Raw genomic sequence first — 21,965 nt, forward strand, 5'->3', positions numbered from 1 at the left:
CGCAATATAAAGAATAAAATTGAGAATCATGATGTCTCGAGACATTTCAAGGAAAAACATAACTCCAACCCTGAGGATTTAACGTTTAAAGCCATCAAACTAATTAAACCTGGTGAAAGAGGTGGCGATATATTGAATAGATTATCTAGAAGAGAGATGTTCTGGATCTTTGAACTTCAAACTATGTCACCCCTTGGATTCGACGATACCTTTGAAATTGCACCCTTTTTATAGAGAACTCCTTTAATTTTGATCTCCCCACTCAAAATACCTCCCCGCCCCACCCCCCTCCCCACCCCTTTTGAGGCAACTTTGCGACAAAATTCTCATGCATGCCACACTCAGTCACCTTCACATGCGTGTTCTGGGATAAGGAATTATGCACGTATATAATCATCCCAACATGATGTTGTCTAATTCTTTCACAATTTCTGAATTTTCTGTTATCCAACCAAAGAGACATGTTCTATTTATTTATGGCCTTGGATTCAATCGACAATATGATCATCAAACATACGATTGAACCCAGATCAGCACTTGATTGTTGAAACCTTTTGAATTTATTGATTACTGTTTATTATTTTTATTACTATTCTTTGTATTCCTTATTTTATATTGATAATTGGTTAGGAGCTTATTAATTAGCTTATCATTATTAAGCTATTCCTGTATGCTGAAAAAATATTCAATACTATTTTCTTCTGTATAATGAAATTAACGCTTGTGTGACACATGATATAAGGTTTATTTATATAGTTGATTTTCTACTGAAACCAATATTTATTCGGTACAAGCTGTTTTAATAGTTATGATGCACCCAACCAGCTTTTATAATTCATAATATTCAATTACACCCATTAAAGCTAATGCGGCTTAATTAGCGGTCATCTGTGCGTTTCACTCGATTAGTGACGCATCACATGACCCTGGAGCCCTACGTCACCCGCCCGCACGTCATCAATCAAGATGCCGAAAATGACGTGCGCCTTCTCTATACTACCCATACCCGGAAGTACTCTTGCGTTCCAGCGTGCGTCCCACGCTGCGGTTCACAGTTCTCAACTCCCCATAGTCACTATTAAAACAGCTTTAATTGTTTTATAAACTCTCCTTTATCTCATTAAAGTTTCACTTTTATATATAAAATCATGTTATACTAAGGTTTTCTGAACACATTGTTGTCCAGGACAGGAAGTGATGTCATCATCAGCCTAGCCATGTGCTAGACCTCTACATTATCTGTAGGTATAAATATGGCTCTTCTGTTACACTGACCCTATCCCCATGATGAAGTCAAACTACTGACGAAACGCGTTGGGACTGCTGCACCTGAACCTCTTTATGGACAGATAAGCCTTTTTAATTTACGTTTTTGTACGTTTGCATTTTTACTATTTTGTGGAAATCTGTGGGAAACAGGATATACCCGATTGCCTATATGGACTGATACGCCTGAATTTCCTTTTATTTTGTACGCTTGCAATTTTACTATTTGTCTTTTATATGTTGTATTAAAATTGTGTGAAAAACCTTAATTATCCCTGCCTGTGGATTTCAAATAATAGGATATATATATATTATACATGCAGGGTCACACAAACAGGCAAGACCACACATATACACCTGTATAAAGACAGACTGGTACTGTACCTCTCACTCCTGCAGCAGCTCCCTCATCTAAAATGGACATTGGACAAGCAGCCAGACAGGACAGAACTAGAGCAGCCCGTTGTAGCCCCGCCCACTGCTCAGGTCAGAGGAGCATATGCTTGGCTTCACCAATCTGGGCTCAGCACATGCTCCTCTGACCCCCACGGTCTCATCATCACCATAGCAGCCGTGAGGTTGTGCTGCTACTGCTACTACTGATCCTCACCAGGCCAGTAAGCTCTGCGGCGGCGGCTGCTGTAAATAGAACAGCTGAGCTGCCGAGGAGAAACGGAGCGCAGGCAGCAATATGCTGCTCTGCTAGCCATTAGTTCTGCTGACTGTGTGGGGGACCCGGGACGGTCACCCCTGTCGCCCCCATATAATCCGGCCCTGGTCCTGTGGGGTTTTCCCGATATGCAGTGGTAAGTACCTACCAAAGTGGTGCAAGGTACTGTAGGACAACCAGTGAACTGACGCCAGGATATAGGTTGCCTAAGGCTTATTGATGTGAGTGGGAAGCAAAGACTAATCCGTCTGATCCGATCCCACAGATGAACTACTGTAGCACAAATTGCTGAATAGATTAATGCTGGCTATGATAGAAAGGTGTCAGAAGCCACAGTAAATCGAAGCTTGTTGCATATGGGGTAGCGTAGCAGCTGACCAATCAGAGTGCCCATGCTGATCCCTATCCACCACCAAAAGCACCTACAGTGGGCACATTAGTGTCAGAACTGGACCACAGAGCAATGGAAGATGGTGGCCATGTGAGTCTGTATTGAATAATGTGGTGGGAGACAGAAGTCTCCTGCTTAGCTCCTATAAGAGACTTGGTCAATACCTGCTGTAAAGCTGTTCTGAAATCCTGCACTGTTTGCAGTATAAACTCATCGGCTTGTGCACTATATGAAACCCCACTCCACTAAAGCTCCGCTCCATCACCAGGGTACATGTAACAGTGAGTACGACTGTACCTGCTGTCTATCAATGAACCAACACCACTGGTTAAGTAACTGGGCAGTTCATACAGTAGTTGGAAGACATCCGCTGGTGTGTACCTATATAACTCTGCAATATGAACACCTGCACACACATAATGCCCAACAGATTATTGGCCCAGGCACACAAAGTTAAAGTTTTGCTGCTGAAGCAATGAGGAGTGATCAGTGAGGTGAGCAAAGACCCAAGGGAGGAGCTGCTATTGCTGGGCATGCGCAGCAGCCCCTCTCAGCCATTTCACTCATACTATAGAATGAACTTCTGCGTATACGATGCTTCATGAATAGACCCCCTCCCCAGTGTTGATGTGCATTATTGTGTATATGTCCTGTGGTAAAGTGGGCCCACAGCATATCGTTGCACCTGGGCCCACCCATAACATGCTGAATATTAAGTCTGCATTTGTATACCTTATTTACTTGCTTTACCAGTGACATTATGATGGTCTTTAAGGGATCAATATCAATATTGACTTCTACAAGAGCAAATATAATAATTTTTTTTTTTTACACTTCTGGTTAGGTTTTTACGTTCTGTCTCCCCATCCCACACCTGAACCCCGCATCCGATCCCCCCGCCTTAGAGACAGGGGTACCTCGTTTCTAAATACAAAGACTTATAACACTTAAACTGTGTAATCACCATCAAAACTACATATGGAAATTCCCCAAGAGCTCTGATGAGATAAACATAGTTCATTATTTATCCACTCATTATACAGGTGGGACGCCACAATTGAGTGTATAATCACCGACGAATATATTGTAATTTCTGGACAATTTTAGTGACTCATATTTATATTCATTATCCCTACAACCCTATCCCCTTTTACCCTCCCCTTGTATATGGGTTTTTTTTTCTCTCTGTATTATTGTGTAACAGAAATATAATACAATTATAGTTCATTTTTGTATTTACCTTATTATTATTATTTTTTATTTAGTAAAGACATTTTTATTCACATATTTACCTTGTAAATCATTACTATACGCACAATTACTAATCCAGTCTTTACTATATTTTTGTGAAGCTCAACAGGGTAGCTTCACCCGTAATTTGCTGCCGATCTCCAATAACTGTGTAAGTGAGAACAAGGTATACCATACACTATAGTTTTTAAACAGGCAGCCTTTTTGCTGATTGTTCTTGATATATGTAATGAATGCTCATTTTTAATATATTTGTATCTAGCTGTGTACAGTAGTTCCAGCATTTTATGTGCTTTTTATTCTTTAGTGTGTTTGCAGCTTATTGCATATGGAATTGTTCGTTGCAGTAAATGTACAAAGGAGCTGACTCTGAGATAGATGCAAAGTGGCTGTACTGTACATATATGCAGGCAGCGGTGGAACCCAGATTTGCTACCTAATGTGAGAATCCGTGCGTCTGCATGCAGAAGCCTGTACTGCCCACTGATGTTATGGCAACCACCACAATTATTTAATTAGGTTTGGCATTTGCCTCAGTCCCAGCACCAAGCGTCTTTCTCACTAAATATATACATCTTATCATATAAATAAAACAACTGCAACAAAACTGCTCTGCTAGGTTATACTGATCAATTCGATGTGTGACATTTGTACATCTGTGTGTGAATGAGTCTGAATGTGTATACGAAATGCTGTGATGCACAGGCATGGCTATTTTCCATGCCATGTTCCATTGTGCTTCATCTCTGAGTAATACGTGTTTAAAATGAACTCAAGAGTAGTTAAAGTCATAGCCACGTGTGTTTGGTACACTTTGATGGTGTTTTGATGAGTCTGTGAATACGATGCAAGGTAAAGATGGTACACTACACCTCACAGAGCTGCTCAGTAGCACCGGGTGTATCACGCTGTATGGCGTATTGATGCTAGGTGCATAAGGATTCATCTGTATGCATTCATTCACACCAGTTCCTGCCGATTGGACCTTAAAATCTAACTTCTCTACAATAAACACATTGGTTAAGTCTATTAATCTACCTACCTATGTGTTTGGACCCTGGGAAGAAAGCAGCGCAATTGGGGGAGACCCACACTCAAATATGGAGAAATTTTACAAACTCCACACAGACATTTGAATAGCACACTCACCTGATGACTGTAGGATACAATTCTGTTGTGTAAAGAGAAACACAACTAAATGAAGCAGCCAAACAGCCCTTCCCAAATACTGCAAGGATGGTCCTCAATGTCTGAAGGTCTAAAAGCACAACATAAATTAGATATTCATCTTTAGAAGATACTTCTAGAGAGTGCAGATATGAGGGTTCTTCAATAAGTAAGGTAACAAGACCTCTGATGTGTGTAATGTTCTCTATTCCAGTCTAATTTCCCACTAGGCCAGGGCAGGTAGATCACTGCTTCCATTCACATCCATTAGACTGCACCTCATATCCATCATAGTGTCCCAACATCAGGTGTAAGATGGTGGGGCTGTGGGAAGCATGGTCAAATATGGAGGTGCAGAGCATGATCAGATTTCTATGTCTAAAGGGCACATCAGCATTTTAAATTCATCACCAACTTGCTGAGGTGTACGGTGAGTTTGGTGCACTGACCTTCATAACGGCAAGACAGACATTCAAGATGAGCAGCAATCCGGCTGGCCAAGCACATTATCAAAAGCAGTGCACCAGACCCAAACCTGTTTCCGTGATATGAAATTATCACCGTACATCTTGACAAGTTGGAGATGAATTTCAGATGCTGATGTGCCGTTTAGACCGCAATCTGATCACACTATGCACTTCAATGTGTGACCATGTTCTAGCCAGCCCCGCCATCTTACAACTGATGTTGAGATAGTATGACTGATATGAGGCGCAGTCTAATGGTCGTAAGGGGAAGCAGTGGTCTACCTGCTCTGGCCTGGTGGGAAAATGGAATAAAATGGAGAACATTGCACACATGAGAGGTATTGTTACCTTACTTATTGGACCACCCTTCATGTGTCTCTCACCATTTGGTACAAATATGTTTGCCAATATAGCCAGTCCTCCGAGGAAGAGGGAGAAGGACTGTGTGATTCTCCGACCAATGTAGATCATGCACGTAGTGGAAATTAGCTTGGCTGGGAAATCAACAGCTCCAAATATAACCTGAATAAGGTAGATGCTGACGCCAAAGTTTTGAAGATCCATCACCAATCCATAAAAGGCAAAACTAGTTGAGAACCTGGGAGAAGGGTTAAAATTGGCAGCTTAGTCAAACATTGCAATACCTAGCGAGGGAGTCTGCTCTATAGATGCTTGCATAAAGTGACCAATGTTTTGTTCATATGTTTGTAAATCCAGTCATAAGGACACAGAGACATGTGAGTTCACTGCTGTGCTGTTTTATTCCATCACCAACTCCAGGCACACTGCACACTGGACCAGCCACTTCCCAGCATCCCCCTGGTCCCAGGGACCATCACTGAAGATTCAGGCTTACACAGATTAGTAAGGGAGTGTCTACAAATATTAAGCATTCTAATACACTAACATCACATCCTCTTTTCTTTAAAGATAAGCCCTGTACGCTTCAATGCAACAATTAACAACGTCATATTAAGAACATCATCTAACATGTTTCAATGAGTCTCTCAGGTCTGCGTATTTCCCTTTTGGGTCTTTCATACACAGTCTGTGTTTCAATGACCATGTAGGACCTTTCTAGAATCGTGGTTTGTTCACCATTATCAGGATCATCATACATGTCAGATGAAGGGTATTCTTCAGTCATTATGGTTAGGTTGAGATCTTAAATCCACCCAATTTCTTCTTACTTCCGTTCCACGCTCAGTACGTATACTGTAGTATAAGATCTTGGTGATAATTGTACTTGCACAATACCTTTCTGCACCCAAATACATATCTCGTGATCTCTGAGATGGACTTGGTCACCCGATTTTAGATCAGATAAGCTTTTTGCTCGCCTGTCATGGAACAGTTTCTGTTTCGCCTGTTGACGTTCCTTACTCAGTCTGACCAACGCTGAGTTATGTGTATTAAGCAGTTCATCATGTATCGGGAGATTTCCTCTAATCCTCCTTCCCATCAGCATTTGTGCAGGAGAAAGTCCATTCTGTAAAGGTGTACTGCGGTAGATTAAAAGACTTTTGTAGAAATCTTCTTTACCTTCTTGAGCTTTTTTCATGAGACTCTTTATAGTTTTTATTGAACTTTCCACCAACCCATTTGAGCGTGGATAGTGTGGACTTGACGTAGTATGGACAAATTCCCACTCATCAGCAAATTGTCTAAATTCAGCACTGGAAAACTGAGGACCATTGTCAGTGAACACTTCCATAGGAACACCATGCCTTGCAAAGATTGACTTCATGCAATTGATTATGGCTTTACTAGTAGTTGTATGTAGTGTCTTCACCTCAGGGTAGTTAGAGTAATAAGCAGTCACGACAATGTACGTTTTCCCATTACAATCAAACAAATCTGTGCCAACTTTCTGGTACGGTCTCTCTGGCACTGCGTGAGGACTCAGTGGCTCGACTTGTTGTATCGGTCTATAGATAAGACATAATTCACATGTAGCTGTAGTCTGTGCTATGTCTTCGTTCATTCTTGGCCAATACATAACTTCACGCGCTCTCCGCTTACATTTTTCTTCTCCTAAGTGGCCTTCATATATCTTGCACAGCATAGTTTTTCTTAGTCGTGCAGGTATGACAAACCCATTGCCTTTGTAAATAATACCATCGACAACTGTAGGGTCACTGCGGTACATCCAATAATCATGGATAGAAGCGGGCATGCATGTTTTTCTGCTGGCCAACCTTTCAGAATGATATCTTTCAACACTTTTATTGTGTCATCTGTCTCAGTTTCTTTCCTAATCTGTTCTTGTCTTGCAAGAGACACTGGTAGAGAAGCTACGATCAAATTAACATAGGCTTCTATCTCTTCATCCATCAGACTTTTGGAAGCTTCACTTTTGCCCACAGCACGAGAAAGTGTGTCAGCAATGTACATGTATTTGCCGGAACAGTACACCAAGTGTACATCATATTTCTGTAGTCTGATAAGCATTCGTTGAATTCTCATGGGACAGTCATGTAATGATTTAGTCATGATAGCTACCAATGGCTTGTGGTCAGTTTCCACTGTAAATGTTTGACCATACACAAACTGATGAAATCGCTCACATGCATATGTGATCGCTAGAAGTTCTTTTTCTATCTGAGCATACCTTGTTTCAGCACTTGTCAGTGCTCTTGATGCATAGATTACTGGTTGCCATGTATCCTCATGTTCATGTAACAGCACTGAGCCTAGGCCAAATTGCGAAGCATCTGCTGAAATTCTTATTCTTTTCGCCGGATCAAAGAATTTTAGCACTGGTTGCTCTGTAATGATCTGTTTCAAGTTTTGCCAACTTTCTTCTTGTTCATGTGACCACATCCACTCGTTATCTTTGTCCAACAACCATCTAAGAGAGGCTGATCGTTCAGAGAGTTGAGAAATAAACTTTCCTAAGTAAGTAATCATTCTTAGGAATCTTTTGACGTCGTCTTTGTTGTTAGGACGTTCCATGTTCACTATGGCTGATATTTTCCTTGGGTCTGGTTTTACACCTTGATCCGAGACCACGTCGCCCATAAAGGTAAGTGTATTCACGCCAAATTCACATTTGTCCTTGTTTAGCTTTAGATTCACTTTCTTGACAAGTTCCATTACTTGTCTCAATCTAGAATCATGTTCTTCCTTTGTAGATCCCCAGACAATAATGTCATCCATCATTATTTCAACACCTGGAATATGTTCAAAAATCATGTGTATTTTTTTGTGATATACTTCTGGAGCAGACAATATTCCATATGGTAGTCAAAGAAATCTGTATCGACCTTCTGGTGTATTAAATGTACAAAGCTTTGAGCTGGCCTCATCCAGCTTCATTTGCCAGAATCCTGAAGATGCGTCCAATTTACTGAACCATTTTGCTCCCGCAAATTGCGACATGATTTCATCTCTGGTTGGTAGTTTGAAATGTTCTTGTTTAATAGCTTTGTTTAAATCTCTGGGGTCTAGACATATTCTGAGTTGTCCATTTTTCTTTTCAACAATTACTAAGGAGCTTACCCATTCAGTAGGGTCATCAACTTTCTGTATCACACCCAAGGCTTCCATGCGATTTAACTCTTGTTTCAGTTTTTCTCTCAGCGCAAACGGCACTTTCCTACAGGGGTGTATCACTGAAGAAACTTGCGTGTCTATATTTATTTTATGCTCTCCAGGCAAACAACCTAGACCTTCAAACAAGTCTCTGTATTCTGTAAACATTGATTTGCAGTCATCTTTTACTTGTGATGTCACCATAAAAACTTTCTTTAGCAAGCTTAGTTTATCACAGGAACTTAATCCTAGAATCCGTTGCACATTTTTATCCACAATCAGTAGAGATGTTTTAACTGTTGTCCCTTATATTTCAGTGTCACTAAGCATGTACCTTTCACAGGAATTTCCTCCCCAGTGTACCCTGTAACTTTCACTTTGGCTGGATGAATTTTAGGTTTTACTCTAAAAGTCTTATAGTCTTGAAACAATATTAAATTCACCTGCGCACCAGTATCAAGCTTAAAGGGAATGACAATCTCGTTCACTGTTAAAGGGACAATCCATTCTTTCTTATCTGCACTGCAAAGTTCAATGCAATACACAAATAATTCCTCTGTTTGTTTAACAGAATGCACATTGGTTGTTTCACTTTTCATTTTACAGCATTTGGCAAAGTGATTAAGTTTACCACATTTCATGCAGGTTTTACCATAAGCCGGGCACATTTTAGGATTGTGAGCTTTTCCACATCTACTACACATTTCCTTATTAGACTGTGGCTTAGACTGCTTCATTCTTGAGAATGGAGGTTTGTTTGGCTCTGTTTTCTGCACTACATAGACAGCACCATCAGCGTCCTTGTGTAACTTTTTGGCTTGAAATCTAGTTATTTCTGCAGATCTACACATAGTCACTGCCTTGTCTAGTGTTAGGTCTTGCTCTCTCAGCAGTCTCTCTCTGAGTCCATTATCAGGTATTCCACAGACAATACGATCTCTAATCAGTGAATCCTTTATATCAGTGGTTCTCAAACTTGGTCCTCAGGACCCCACACAGTGCATGTTTTGCAGGTAACCCAGCAAGTGCGCAGGTGTATTAATTACTCACTGACACATTTTAAAAGGTCCACAGGTGGAGCATTTTATTTCACTTGTGATTCTGTGAGGAGACCTGCAAAACATGCACTGTGTGGGGTCCTGAGGACCAAGTTTGAGAACCTGTGCTTTAAATCACCAAACTCACAGGTTTTACTGAGTGATTGCAGCTCTGTAACATACTGATCAAATCCATCTACAGACTTCTGATCACATGTGAAAAACTTATATCTTTCATATGTCACATTTTTCCTTGGCACAAAGTAATCTTCAAACTTTTGCATTATAGAAGATAGCACCATATTCTGCCCCTCATCAAACTGAAAACTATTATAAATGTCCAGCACATCCTCTCCTATCACATGGAGGAAAATGGATGCCTTAGTTTTGTCAGCCTCTGTATAAGCTCCACATGCAGCAAGATATATATTAAATCTTTGTTTAAATCTTTTCCAGTTTTCAGACAAGTTACCAGACATCAGCATGCCGGTTGGAGGAGCTAGTTTATCCATGGTTACTCACTGTTTGAAGAGAGGAGCACACGGCAGGCTTTGCAGACACTGAGTATCACAGCCTTACAGACTTCTGCAAGATTCTTTCACACCATGAGAGCACTAGCAGTCCAAGTTAAACTTCTTCTGACACCATGTTTTGTTCATATGTTTGTAAATCCAGTCATAAGGACACAGAGGCATGTGAGTTCACTGCTGTGCTGTTTTATTCCATCACCATCTCCTGGCACACTGCACACTGGACCACCCACTTCCCAGCATCCCCCTGGTCCTAGGGACTATCACTGAAGATTCAGGCTTACACAGATTAGTAAGGGAGTGTCTACAAATATTAAGCATTCTAATACACTAACATCACATCCTCTTTTCTTTAAAGATAAGCCCTGTACGCTTCAATGCAACAATTAACAACGTCATATTAAGAACATCATCTAACATGTTTCAATGAGTCTCTCAGGTCTGCGTATTTCCCTTTTGGGTCTTTCATACACAGTCTGTGTTTCAATGACCATGTAGGACCTTTCTAGAATCGTGGTTTGTTCACCATTATCAGGATCATCATACATGTCAGATGAAGGGTATTCTTCAGTCATTATGGTTAGGTTGAGATCTTAAATCCACCCAATTTCTTCTTACTTCCGTTCCACGCTCAGTACGTATACTGTAGTATAAGATCTTGGTGATAATTGTACTTGCACAATACCTTTCTGCACCCAAATACATATCTCGTGATCTCTGAGATGGACTTGGTCACCCGATTTTAGATCAGATAAGCTTTTTGCTCGCCTGTCATGGAACAGTTTCTGTTTCGCCTGTTGACGTTCCTTACTCAGTCTGACCAACGCTGAGTTATGTGTATTAAGCAGTTCATCATGTATCGGGAGATTTCCTCTAATCCTCCTTCCCATCAGCATTTGTGCAGGAGAAAGTCCATTCTGTAAAGGTGTACTGCGGTAGATTAAAAGACTTTTGTAGAAATCTTCTTTACCTTCTTGAGCTTTTTTCATGAGACTCTTTACAGTTTTTACTGAACTTTTCACCAACCCATTTGAGCGTGGATAGTGTGGACTTGACGTAGTATGGACAAATTCCCACTCATCAGCAAATTGTCTAAATTCAGCACTGGAAAACTGAGGACCATTGTCAGTGAACACTTCCATAGGAACACCATGCCTTGCAAAGATTGACTTCATGCAATTGATTATGGCTTTACTAGTAGTTGTATGTAGTGTCTTCACCTCAGGGTAGTTAGAGTAATAAGCAGTCACGACAATGTACGTTTTCCCATTACAATCAAACAAATCTGTGCCAACTTTCTGGTACGGTCTCTCTGGCACTGCGTGAGGACTCAGTGGCTCGACTTGTTGTATCGGTCTATAGATAAGACATAATTCACATGTAGCTGTAGTCTGTGCTATGTCTTCGTTCATTCTTGGCCAATACATAACTTCACGCGCTCTCCGCTTACATTTTTCTTCTCCTAAGTGGCCTTCATATATCTTGCACAGCATAGTTTTTCTTAGTCGTGCAGGTATGACAAACCTATTGCCTTTGTAAATAATACCATCGACAACTGTAGGGTCACTGCGGTACATCCAATAATCATGGATAGACAGCGGGCATGCATGTTTTTCTGCTGGCCAACCTTTCAGAATGATATCTTTCAACACTTTCATTGTGTCATCTGTCTCAGTTTCTTTCCTAATCTGTTCTTGTCTTGCAAGAGACACTGGTAGAGAAGCTACGATCAAATTAACATAGGCTTCTATCTCTTCATCCATCAGACTTTTGGAACCTTCACTTTTGCCCACAGCACGAGAAAGTGTGTCAGCAATGTACATGTATTTGCCGGAACAGTACACCAAGTGTACATCATATTTCTGTAGTCTGATAAGCATTCGTTGAATTCTCATGGGACAGTCATGTAATGATTTAGTCATGATAGCTACCAATGGCTTGTGGTCAGTTTCCACTGTAAATGTTTGACCATACACAAACTGATGAAATCGCTCACATGCATATGTGATCGCTAGAAGTTCTTTTTCTATCTGAGCATACCTTGTTTCAGCACTTGTCAGTGCTCTTGATGCATAGATTACTGGTTGCCATGTATCCTCATGTTCATGTAACAGCACTGAGCCTAGGCCAAATTGCGAAGCATCTGCTGAAATTCTTATTCTTTTCGCCGGATCAAAGAATTTTAGCACTGGTTGCTCTGTAATGATCTGTTTCAAGTTTTGCCAACTTTCTTCTTGTTCATGTGACCACATCCACTCGTTATCTTTGTCCAACAACCATCTAAGAGAGGCTGTTCGTTCAGAGAGTTGAGAAATAAACTTTCCTAAGTAAGTAATCATTCTTAGGAATCTTTTGACGTCGTCTTTGTTGTTAGGACGTTCCATGTTCACTATGGCTGATATTTTCCTTGGGTCTGGTTTTACACCTTGATCCGAGACCACGTCGCCCATAAAGGTAAGTGTATTCACGCCAAATTCACATTTGTCCTTGTTTAGCTTTAGATTCACTTTCTTGACAAGTTCCATTACTTGTCTCAATCTAGAATCATGTTCTTCCTTTGTAGATCCCCAGACAATAATGTCATCCATCATTATTTCAACACCTGGAATATGTTCAAAAATCATGTGTATTTTTTTGTGATATACTTCTGGAGCAGACAATATTCCATATGGTAGTCAAAGAAATCTGTATCGACCTTCTGGTGTATTAAATGTACAAAGCTTTGAGCTGGCCTCATCCAGCTTCATTTGCCAGAATCCTGAAGATGCGTCCAATTTACTGAACCATTTTGCTCCCGCAAATTGCGACATGATTTCATCTCTGGTTGGTAGTTTGAAATGTTCTTGTTTAATAGCTTTGTTTAAATCTCTGGGGTCTAGACATATTCTGAGTTGTCCATTTTTCTTTTCAACAATTACTAAGGAGCTTACCCATTCAGTAGGCTCATCAACTTTCTGTATCACACCCAAGGCTTCCATGCGATTTAACTCTTGTTTCAGTTTTTCTCTCAGCGCAAACGGCACTTTCCTACAGGGGTGTATCACTGAAGAAACTTGCGTGTCTATATTTATTTTATGCTCTCCAGGCAAACAACCTAGACCTTCAAACAAGTCTCTGTATTCTGTAAACATTGATTTGCAGTCATCTTTTACTTGTGATGTCACCATAAAAACTTTCTTTAGCAAGCTTAGTTTCTCACAGGAACTTAATCCTAGAATCCGTTGCACATTTTTATCCACAATCAGTAGAGATGTTTTAACTGTTGTCCCTTATATTTCAGTGTCACTAAGCATGTACCTTTCACAGGAATTTCCTCCCCAGTGTACCCTGTAACTTTCACTTTGGCTGGATGAATTTTAGGTTTTACTCTAAAAGTCTTATAGTCTTGAAACAATATTAAATTCACCTGCGCGCCAGTATCAAGCTTAAAGGGAATGACAATCTCGTTCACTGTTAAAGGGACAATCCATTCTTTCTTATCTGCACTGCAAAGTTCAATGCAATACACAAATAATTCCTCTGTTTGTTTAACAGAATGCACATTGGTTGTTTCACTTTTCATTTTACAGCATTTGGCAAAGTGATTAAGTTTACCACATTTCATGCAGGTTTTACCATAAGCCGGGCACATTTTAGGATTGTGAGCTTTTCCACATCTACTACACATTTCCTTATTAGACTGTGGCTTAGACTGCTTCATTCTTGAGAATGGAGGTTTGTTTGGCTCTGTTTTCTGCACTACATAGACAGCACCATCAGCGTCCTTGTGTAACTTTTTGGCTTGAAATCTAGTTATTTCTGCAGATCTACACATAGTCACTGCCTTGTCTAGTGTTAGGTCTTGCTCTCTCAGCAGTCTCTCTCTGAGTCCATTATCAGGTATTCCACAGACAATACGATCTCTAATCAGTGAATCCTTTATATCAGTGGTTCTCAAACTTGGTCCTCAGGACCCCACACAGTGCATGTTTTGCAGGTAACCCAGCAAGTGCGCAGGTGTATTAATTACTCACTGACACATTTTAAAAGGTCCACAGGTGGAGCATTTTATTTCACTTGTGATTCTGTGAGGAGACCTGCAAAACATGCACTGTGTGGGGTCCTGAGGACCAAGTTTGAGAACCTGTGCTTTAAATCACCAAACTCACAGGTTTTACTGAGTGATTGCAGCTCTGTAACATACTGATCAAATCCATCTACAGACTTCTGATCACATGTGAAAAACTTATATCTTTCATATGTCACATTTTTCCTTGGCACAAAGTAATCTTCAAACTTTTGCATTATAGAAGATAGCACCATATTCTGCCCCTCATCAAACTGAAAACTATTATAAATGTCCAGCACATCCTCTCCTATCACATGGAGGAAAATGGATGCCTTAGTTTTGTCAGCCTCTGTATAAGCTCCACATGCAGCAAGATATATATTAAATCTTTGTTTAAATCTTTTCCAGTTTTTAGACAAGTTACCAGACATCAGCATGCCGGTTGGAGGAGCTAGTTTATCCATGGTTACTCACTGTTTGAAGAGAGGAGCACACGGCAGGCTTTGCAGACACTGAGTATCACAGCCTTACATACTTCTGCAAGATTCTTTCACACCATGAGAGCACTAGCAGTCCAAGTTAAACTTCTTCTGACACCATGTTTTGTTCATATGTTTGTAAATCCAGTCATAAGGACACAGAGACATGTGAGTTCACTGCTGTGCTGTTTTATTCCATCACCATCTCCTGGCACACTGCACACTGGACCACCCACTTCCCAGCATCCCCCTGGTCCTAGGGACTATCACTGAAGATTCAGGCTTACACAGATTAGTAAGGGAGTGTCTACAAATATTAAGCATTCTAATACACTAACATCACATCCTCTTTTCTTTAAAGATAAGCCCTGTACGCTTCAATGCAACAATTAACAACGTCATATTAAGAACATCATCTAACATGTTTCAATGAGTCTCTCAGGTCTGCGTATTTCCCTTTTGGGTCTTTCATACACAGTCTGTGTTTCAATGACCATGTAGGACCTTTCTAGAATCGTGGTTTGTTCACCATTATCAGGATCATCATACATGTCAGATGAAGGGTATTCTTCAGTCATTATGGTTAGGTTGAGATCTTAAATCCACCCAATTTCTTCTTACTTCCGTTCCACGCTCAGTACGTATACTGTAGTATAAGATCTTGGTGATAATTGTACTTGCACAATACCTTTCTGCACCCAAATACATATCTCGTGATCTCTGAGATGGACTTGGTCACCCGATTTTAGATCAGATAAGCTTTTTGCTCGCCTGTCATGGAACAGTTTCTGTTTCGCCTGTTGACGTTCCTTACTCAGTCTGACCAACGCTGAGTTATGTGTATTAAGCAGTTCATCATGTATCGGGAGATTTCCTCTAATCCTCCTTCCCATCAGCATTTGTGCAGGAGAAAGTCCATTCTGTAAAGGTGTACTGCGGTAGATTAAAAGACTTTTGTAGAAATCTTCTTTACCTTCTTGAGCTTTTTTCATGAGACTCTTTACAGCTTTTACTGAACTTTTCACCAACCCATTTGAGCGTGGATAGTGTGGACTTGACGTAGTATGGACAAATTCCCACTCATCAGCAAATTGTCTAAATTCAGCACTGGAAAACTGAGGACCATTGTCAGTGAACACTTACATAGGAACACCATGCCTTGCAAAGATTGACTTCATGCAATTGATTATGGCTTTACTAGTAGTTGTATGTAGTGTCTTCACCTCAGGGTAGTTAGAGTAATAAGCAGTCACGACAATGTACGTTTTCCCATTACAATCAAACAAATCTGTGCCAACTTTCTGGTACGGTCTCTCTGGCACTGCGTGAGGACTCAGTGGCTCGACTTGTTGTATCGGTCTATAGATAAGACATAATTCACATGTAGCTGTAGTCTGTGCTATGTCTTCGTTCATTCTTGGCCAATACATAACTTCACGCGCTCTCCGCTTACATTTTTCTTCTCCTAAGTGGCCTTCATATATCTTGCACAGCATAGTTTTTCTTAGTCGTGCAGGTATGACAAACCTATTGCCTTTGTAAATAATACCATCGACAACTGTAGGGTCACTGCGGTACATCCAATAATCATGGATAGACAGCGGGCATGCATGTTTTTCTGCTGGCCAACCTTTCAGAATGATATCTTTCAACACTTTCATTGTGTCATCTGTCTCAGTTTCTTTCCTAATCTGTTCTTGTCTTGCAAGAGACACTGGTAGAGAAGCTACGATCAAATTAACATAGGCTTCTATCTCTTCATCCATCAGACTTTTGGAACCTTCACTTTTGCCCACAGCACGAGAAAGTGTGTCAGCAATGTACATGTATTTGCCGGAACAGTACACCAAGTGTACATCATATTTCTGTAGTCTGATAAGCATTCGTTGAATTCTCATGGGACAGTCATGTAATGATTTAGTCATGATAGCTACCAATGGCTTGTGGTCAGTTTCCACTGTAAATGTTTGACCATACACAAACTGATGAAATCGCTCACATGCATATGTGATCGCTTGAAGTTCTTTTTCTATCTGAGCATACCTTGTTTCAGCACTTGTCAGTGCTCTTGATGCATAGATTACTGGTTGCCATGTATCCTCATGTTCATGTAACAGCACTGAGCCTAGGCCAAATTGCGAAGCATCTGCTGAAATTCTTATTCTTTTCGCCGGATCAAAGAATTTTAGCACTGGTTGCTCTGTAATGATCTGTTTCAAGTTTTGCCAACTTTCTTCTTGTTCATGTGACCACATCCACTTGTTATCTTTGTCCAACAACCATCTAAGAGAGGCTGTTCGTTCAGAGAGTTGAGAAATAAACTTTCCTAAGTAAGTAATCATTCTTAGGAATCTTTTGACGTCGTCTTTGTTGTTAGGACGTTCCATGTTCACTATGGCTGATATTTTCCTTGGGTCTGGTTTTACACCTTGATCCGAGACCACGTCGCCCATAAAGGTAAGTGTATTCACGCCAAATTCACATTTGTCCTTGTTTAGCTTTAGATTCACTTTCTTGACAAGTTCCATTACTTGTCTCAATCTAGAATCATGTTCTTCCTTTGTAGATCCCCAGACAATAATGTCATCCATCATTGTTTCAACACCTGGAATATGTTCAAAAATCATGTGTATTTTTTTGTGATATACTTCTGGAGCAGACAATATTCCATATGGTAGTCAAAGAAATCTGTATCGACCTTCTGGTGTATTAAATGTACAAAGCTTTGAGCTGGCCTCATCCAGCTTCATTTGCCAGAATCCTGAAGATGCGTCCAATTTACTGAACCATTTTGCTCCCGCAAATTGCGACATGATTTCATCTCTGGTTGGTAGTTTGAAATGTTCTTGTTTAATAGCTTTGTTTAAATCTCTGGGGTCTAGACATATTCTGAGTTGTCCATTTTTCTTTTCAACAATTACTAAGGAGCTTACCCATTCAGTAGGCTCATCAACTTTCTGTATCACACCCAAGGCTTCCATGCGATTTAACTCTTGTTTCAGTTTTTCTCTCAGCGCAAACGGCACTTTCCTACAGGGGTGTATCACTGAAGAAACGTGCGTGTCTATATTTATTTTATGCTCTCCAGGCAAACAACCTAGACCTTCAAACAAGTCTCTGTATTCTGTAAACATTGATTTGCAGTCATCTTTTACTTGTGATGTCACCATAAAAACTTTCTTTAGCAAGCTTAGTTTCTTACAGGAACTTAATCCTAGAATCCGTTGCACATTTTTATCCACAATCAGTAGAGATGTTTTAACTGTTGTCCCTTATATTTCAGTGTCACTAAGCATGTACCTTTCACAGGAATTTCCTCCCCAGTGTACCCTGTAACTTTCACTTTGGCTGGATGAATTTTAGGTTTTACTCTAAAAGTCTTATAGTCTTGAAACAATATTAAATTCACCTGCGCACCAGTATCAAGCTTAAAGGGAATGACAATCTCATTCACTGTTAAAGGGACAATCCATTCTTTCTTATCTGCACTGCAAAGTTCAATGCAATACACAAATAATTCCTCTGTTTGTTTAACAGAATGCACATTGGTTGTTTCACTTTTCATTTTACAGCATTTGGCAAAGTGATTAAGTTTACCACATTTCATGCAGGTTTTACCATAAGCCGGGCACATTTTAGGATTGTGAGCTTTTCCACATCTACTACACATTTCCTTATTAGACTGTGGCTTAGACTGCTTCATTCTTGAGAATGGAGGTTTGTTTGGCTCTGTTTTCTGCACTACATAGACAGCACCATCAGCGTCCTTGTGTAACTTTTTGGCTTGAAATCTAGTTATTTCTGCAGATCTACACATAGTCACTGCCTTGTCTAGTGTTAGGTCTTGCTCTCTCAGCAGTCTCTCTCTGAGTCCATTATCAGGTATTCCACAGACAATACGATCTCTAATCAGTGAATCCTTTATATCAGTGGTTCTCAAACTTGGTCCTCAGGACCCCACACAGTGCATGTTTTGCAGGTAACCCAGCAAGTGCGCAGGTGTATTAATTACTCACTGACACATTTTAAAAGGTCCACAGGTGGAGCATTTTATTTCACTTGTGATTCTGTGAGGAGACCTGCAAAACATGCACTGTGTGGGGTCCTGAGGACCAAGTTTGAGAACCTGTGCTTTAAATCACCAAACTCACAGGTTTTACTGAGTGATTGCAGCTCTGTAACATACTGATCAAATCCATCTACAGACTTCTGATCACATGTGAAAAACTTATATCTTTCATATGTCACATTTTTCCTTGGCACAAAGTAATCTTCAAACTTTTGCATTATAGAAGATAGCACCATATTCTGCCCCTCATCAAACTGAAAACTATTATAAATGTCCAGCACATCCTCTCCTATCACATGGAGGAAAATGGATGCCTTAGTTTTGTCAGCCTCTGTATAAGCTCCACATGCAGCAAGATATATATTAAATCTTTGTTTAAATCTTTTCCAGTTTTCAGCATGCCGGTTGGAGGAGCTAGTTTATCCATGGTTACTCACTGTTTGAAGAGAGGAGCACACGGCAGGCTTTGCAGACACTGAGTATCACAGCCTTACAGACTTCTGCAAGATTCTTTCACACCATGAGAGCACTAGCAGTCCAAGTTAAACTTCTTCTGACACCATGTTTTGTTCATATGTTTGTAAATCCAGTCATAAGGACACAGAGACATGTGAGTTCACTGCTGTGCTGTTTTATTCCATCACCATCTCCTGGCACACTGCACACTGGACCACCCACTTCCCAGCATCCCCCTGGTCCTAGGGACTATCACTGAAGATTCAGGCTTACACAGATTAGTAAGGGAGTGTCTACAAATATTAAGCATTCTAATACACTAACATCACATCCTCTTTTCTTTAAAGATAAGCCCTGTACGCTTCAATGCAACAATTAACAATGTCATATTAAGAACATCATCTAACATGTTTCAATGAGTCTCTCAGGTCTGTGTATTTCCCTTTTGGGTCTTTCATACACAGTCTGTGTTTCAATGACCATATAGGACCTTTCTAGAATCGTGGTTTGTTCACCATTATCAGGATCATCATACATGTCAGATGAAGGGTATTCTTCAGTCATTATGGTTAGGTTGAGATCTTAAATCCACCCAATTTCTTCTTACTTCCGTTCCACGCTCAGTACGTATACTGTAGTATAAGATCTTGGTGATAATTGTACTTGCACAATACCTTTCTGCACCCAAATACATATCTCGTGATCTCTGAGATGGACTTGGTCACCCGATTTTAGATCAGATAAGCTTTTTGCTCGCCTGTCATGGAACAGTTTCTGTTTCGCCTGTTGACGTTCCTTACTCAGTCTGACCAACGCTGAGTTATGTGTATTAAGCAGTTCATCATGTATCAGGAGATTTCCTCTAATCCTCCTTCCCATCAGCATTTGTGCAGGAGAAAGTCCATTCTGTAAAGGTGTACTGCGGTAGATTAAAAGACTTTTGTAGAAATCTTCTTTACCTTCTTGAGCTTTTTTCATGAGACTCTTTACAGTTTTTACTGAACTTTCCACCAACCCATTTGAGCGTGGATAGTGTGGACTTGACGTAGTATGGACAAATTCCCACTCATCAGCAAATTGTCTAAATTCAGCACTGGAAAACTGAGGACCATTGTCAGTGAACACTTCCATAGGAACACCATGCCTTGCAAAGATTGACTTCATGCAATTGATTATGGCTTTACTAGTAGTTGTATGTAGTGTCTTCACCTCAGGGTAGTTAGAGTAATAAGCAGTCACGACAATGTACGTTTTCCAATTACAATCAAACAAATCTGTGCCAACTTTCTGGTACGGTCTCTCTGGCACTGCGTGAGGACTCAGTGGCTCGACTTGTTGTATCGGTCTATAGATAAGACATAATTCACATGTAGCTGTAGTCTGTGCTATGTCTTCGTTCATTCTTGGCCAATACATAACTTCACGCGCTCTCCGCTTACATTTTTCTTCTCCTAAGTGGCCTTCATATATCTTGCACAGCATAGTTTTTCTTAGTCGTGCAGGTATGACAAACCTATTGCCTTTGTAAATAATACCATCGACAACTGTAGGGTCACTGCGGTACATCCAATAATCATGGATAGACAGCGGGCATGCATGTTTTTCTGCTGGCCAACCTTTCAGAATGATATCTTTCAACACTTTCATTGTGTCATCTGTCTCAGTTTCTTTCCTAATCTGTTCTTGTCTTGCAAGAGACACTGGTAGAGAAGCTACGATCAAATTAACATAGGCTTCTATCTCTTCATCCATCAGACTTTTGGAACCTTCACTTTTGCCCACAGCACGAGAAAGTGTGTCAGCAATGTACATGTATTTGCCGGAACAGTACACCAAGTGTACATCATATTTCTGTAGTCTGATAAGCATTCGTTGAATTCTCATGGGACAGTCATGTAATGATTTAGTCATGATAGCTACCAATGGCTTGTGGTCAGTTTCCACTGTAAATGTTTGACCATACACAAACTGATGAAATCGCTCACATGCATATGTGATCGCTAGAAGTTCTTTTTCTATCTGAGCATACCTTGTTTCAGCACTTGTCAGTGCTCTTGATGCATAGATTACTGGTTGCCATGTATCCTCATGTTCATGTAACAGCACTGAGCCTAGGCCAAATTGCGAAGCATCTCCTGAAATTCTTATTCTTTTCGCCGGATCAAAGAATTTTAGCACTGGTTGCTCTGTAATGATCTGTTTCAAGTTTTGCCAACTTTCTTCTTGTTCATGTGACCACATCCACTCGTTATCTTTGTCCAACAACCATCTAAGAGAGGCTGTTCGTTCAGAAAGTTGAGAAATAAACTTTCCTAAGTAAGTAATCATTCTTAGGAATCTTTTGACGTCGTCTTTGTTGTTAGGACGTTCCATGTTCACTATGGCTGATATTTTCCTTGGGTCTGGTTTTACACCTTGATCCGAGACCACGTCGCCCATAAAGGTAAGTGTATTCACGCCAAATTCACATTTGTCCTTGTTTAGCTTTAGATTCACTTTCTTGACAAGTTCCATTACTTGTCTCAATCTAGAATCATGTTCTTCCTTTGTAGATCCCCAGACAATAATGTCATCCATCATTGTTTCAACACCTGGAATAT

At 40.3% G+C, this 21,965-nt stretch overlaps 1 protein-coding gene across 1 annotated transcript in view; it reads right to left on the bottom strand.

The window, feature by feature from the left end:
- LOC134970028 (solute carrier family 22 member 6-A-like) overlaps positions 1–21,965 on the bottom strand; it is a 158,445-nt gene that overhangs the window by 46,023 nt on the left and 90,457 nt on the right. The window contains exons 7-8 of the mRNA XM_063946145.1: positions 5,596–5,810; positions 4,728–4,836 (exon numbers count right to left, since the gene is read on the bottom strand). Of these exons, the coding sequence (XP_063802215.1) occupies positions 4,728–4,836; positions 5,596–5,810 (324 nt within the window). The remainder of the gene's footprint in view (positions 1–4,727; positions 4,837–5,595; positions 5,811–21,965) is intronic.

This window comes from Pseudophryne corroboree, chromosome 11 (assembly GCF_028390025.1).
Source record: "Pseudophryne corroboree isolate aPseCor3 chromosome 11, aPseCor3.hap2, whole genome shotgun sequence".
Lineage (NCBI taxonomy): Eukaryota > Metazoa > Chordata > Amphibia > Anura > Myobatrachidae > Pseudophryne > Pseudophryne corroboree.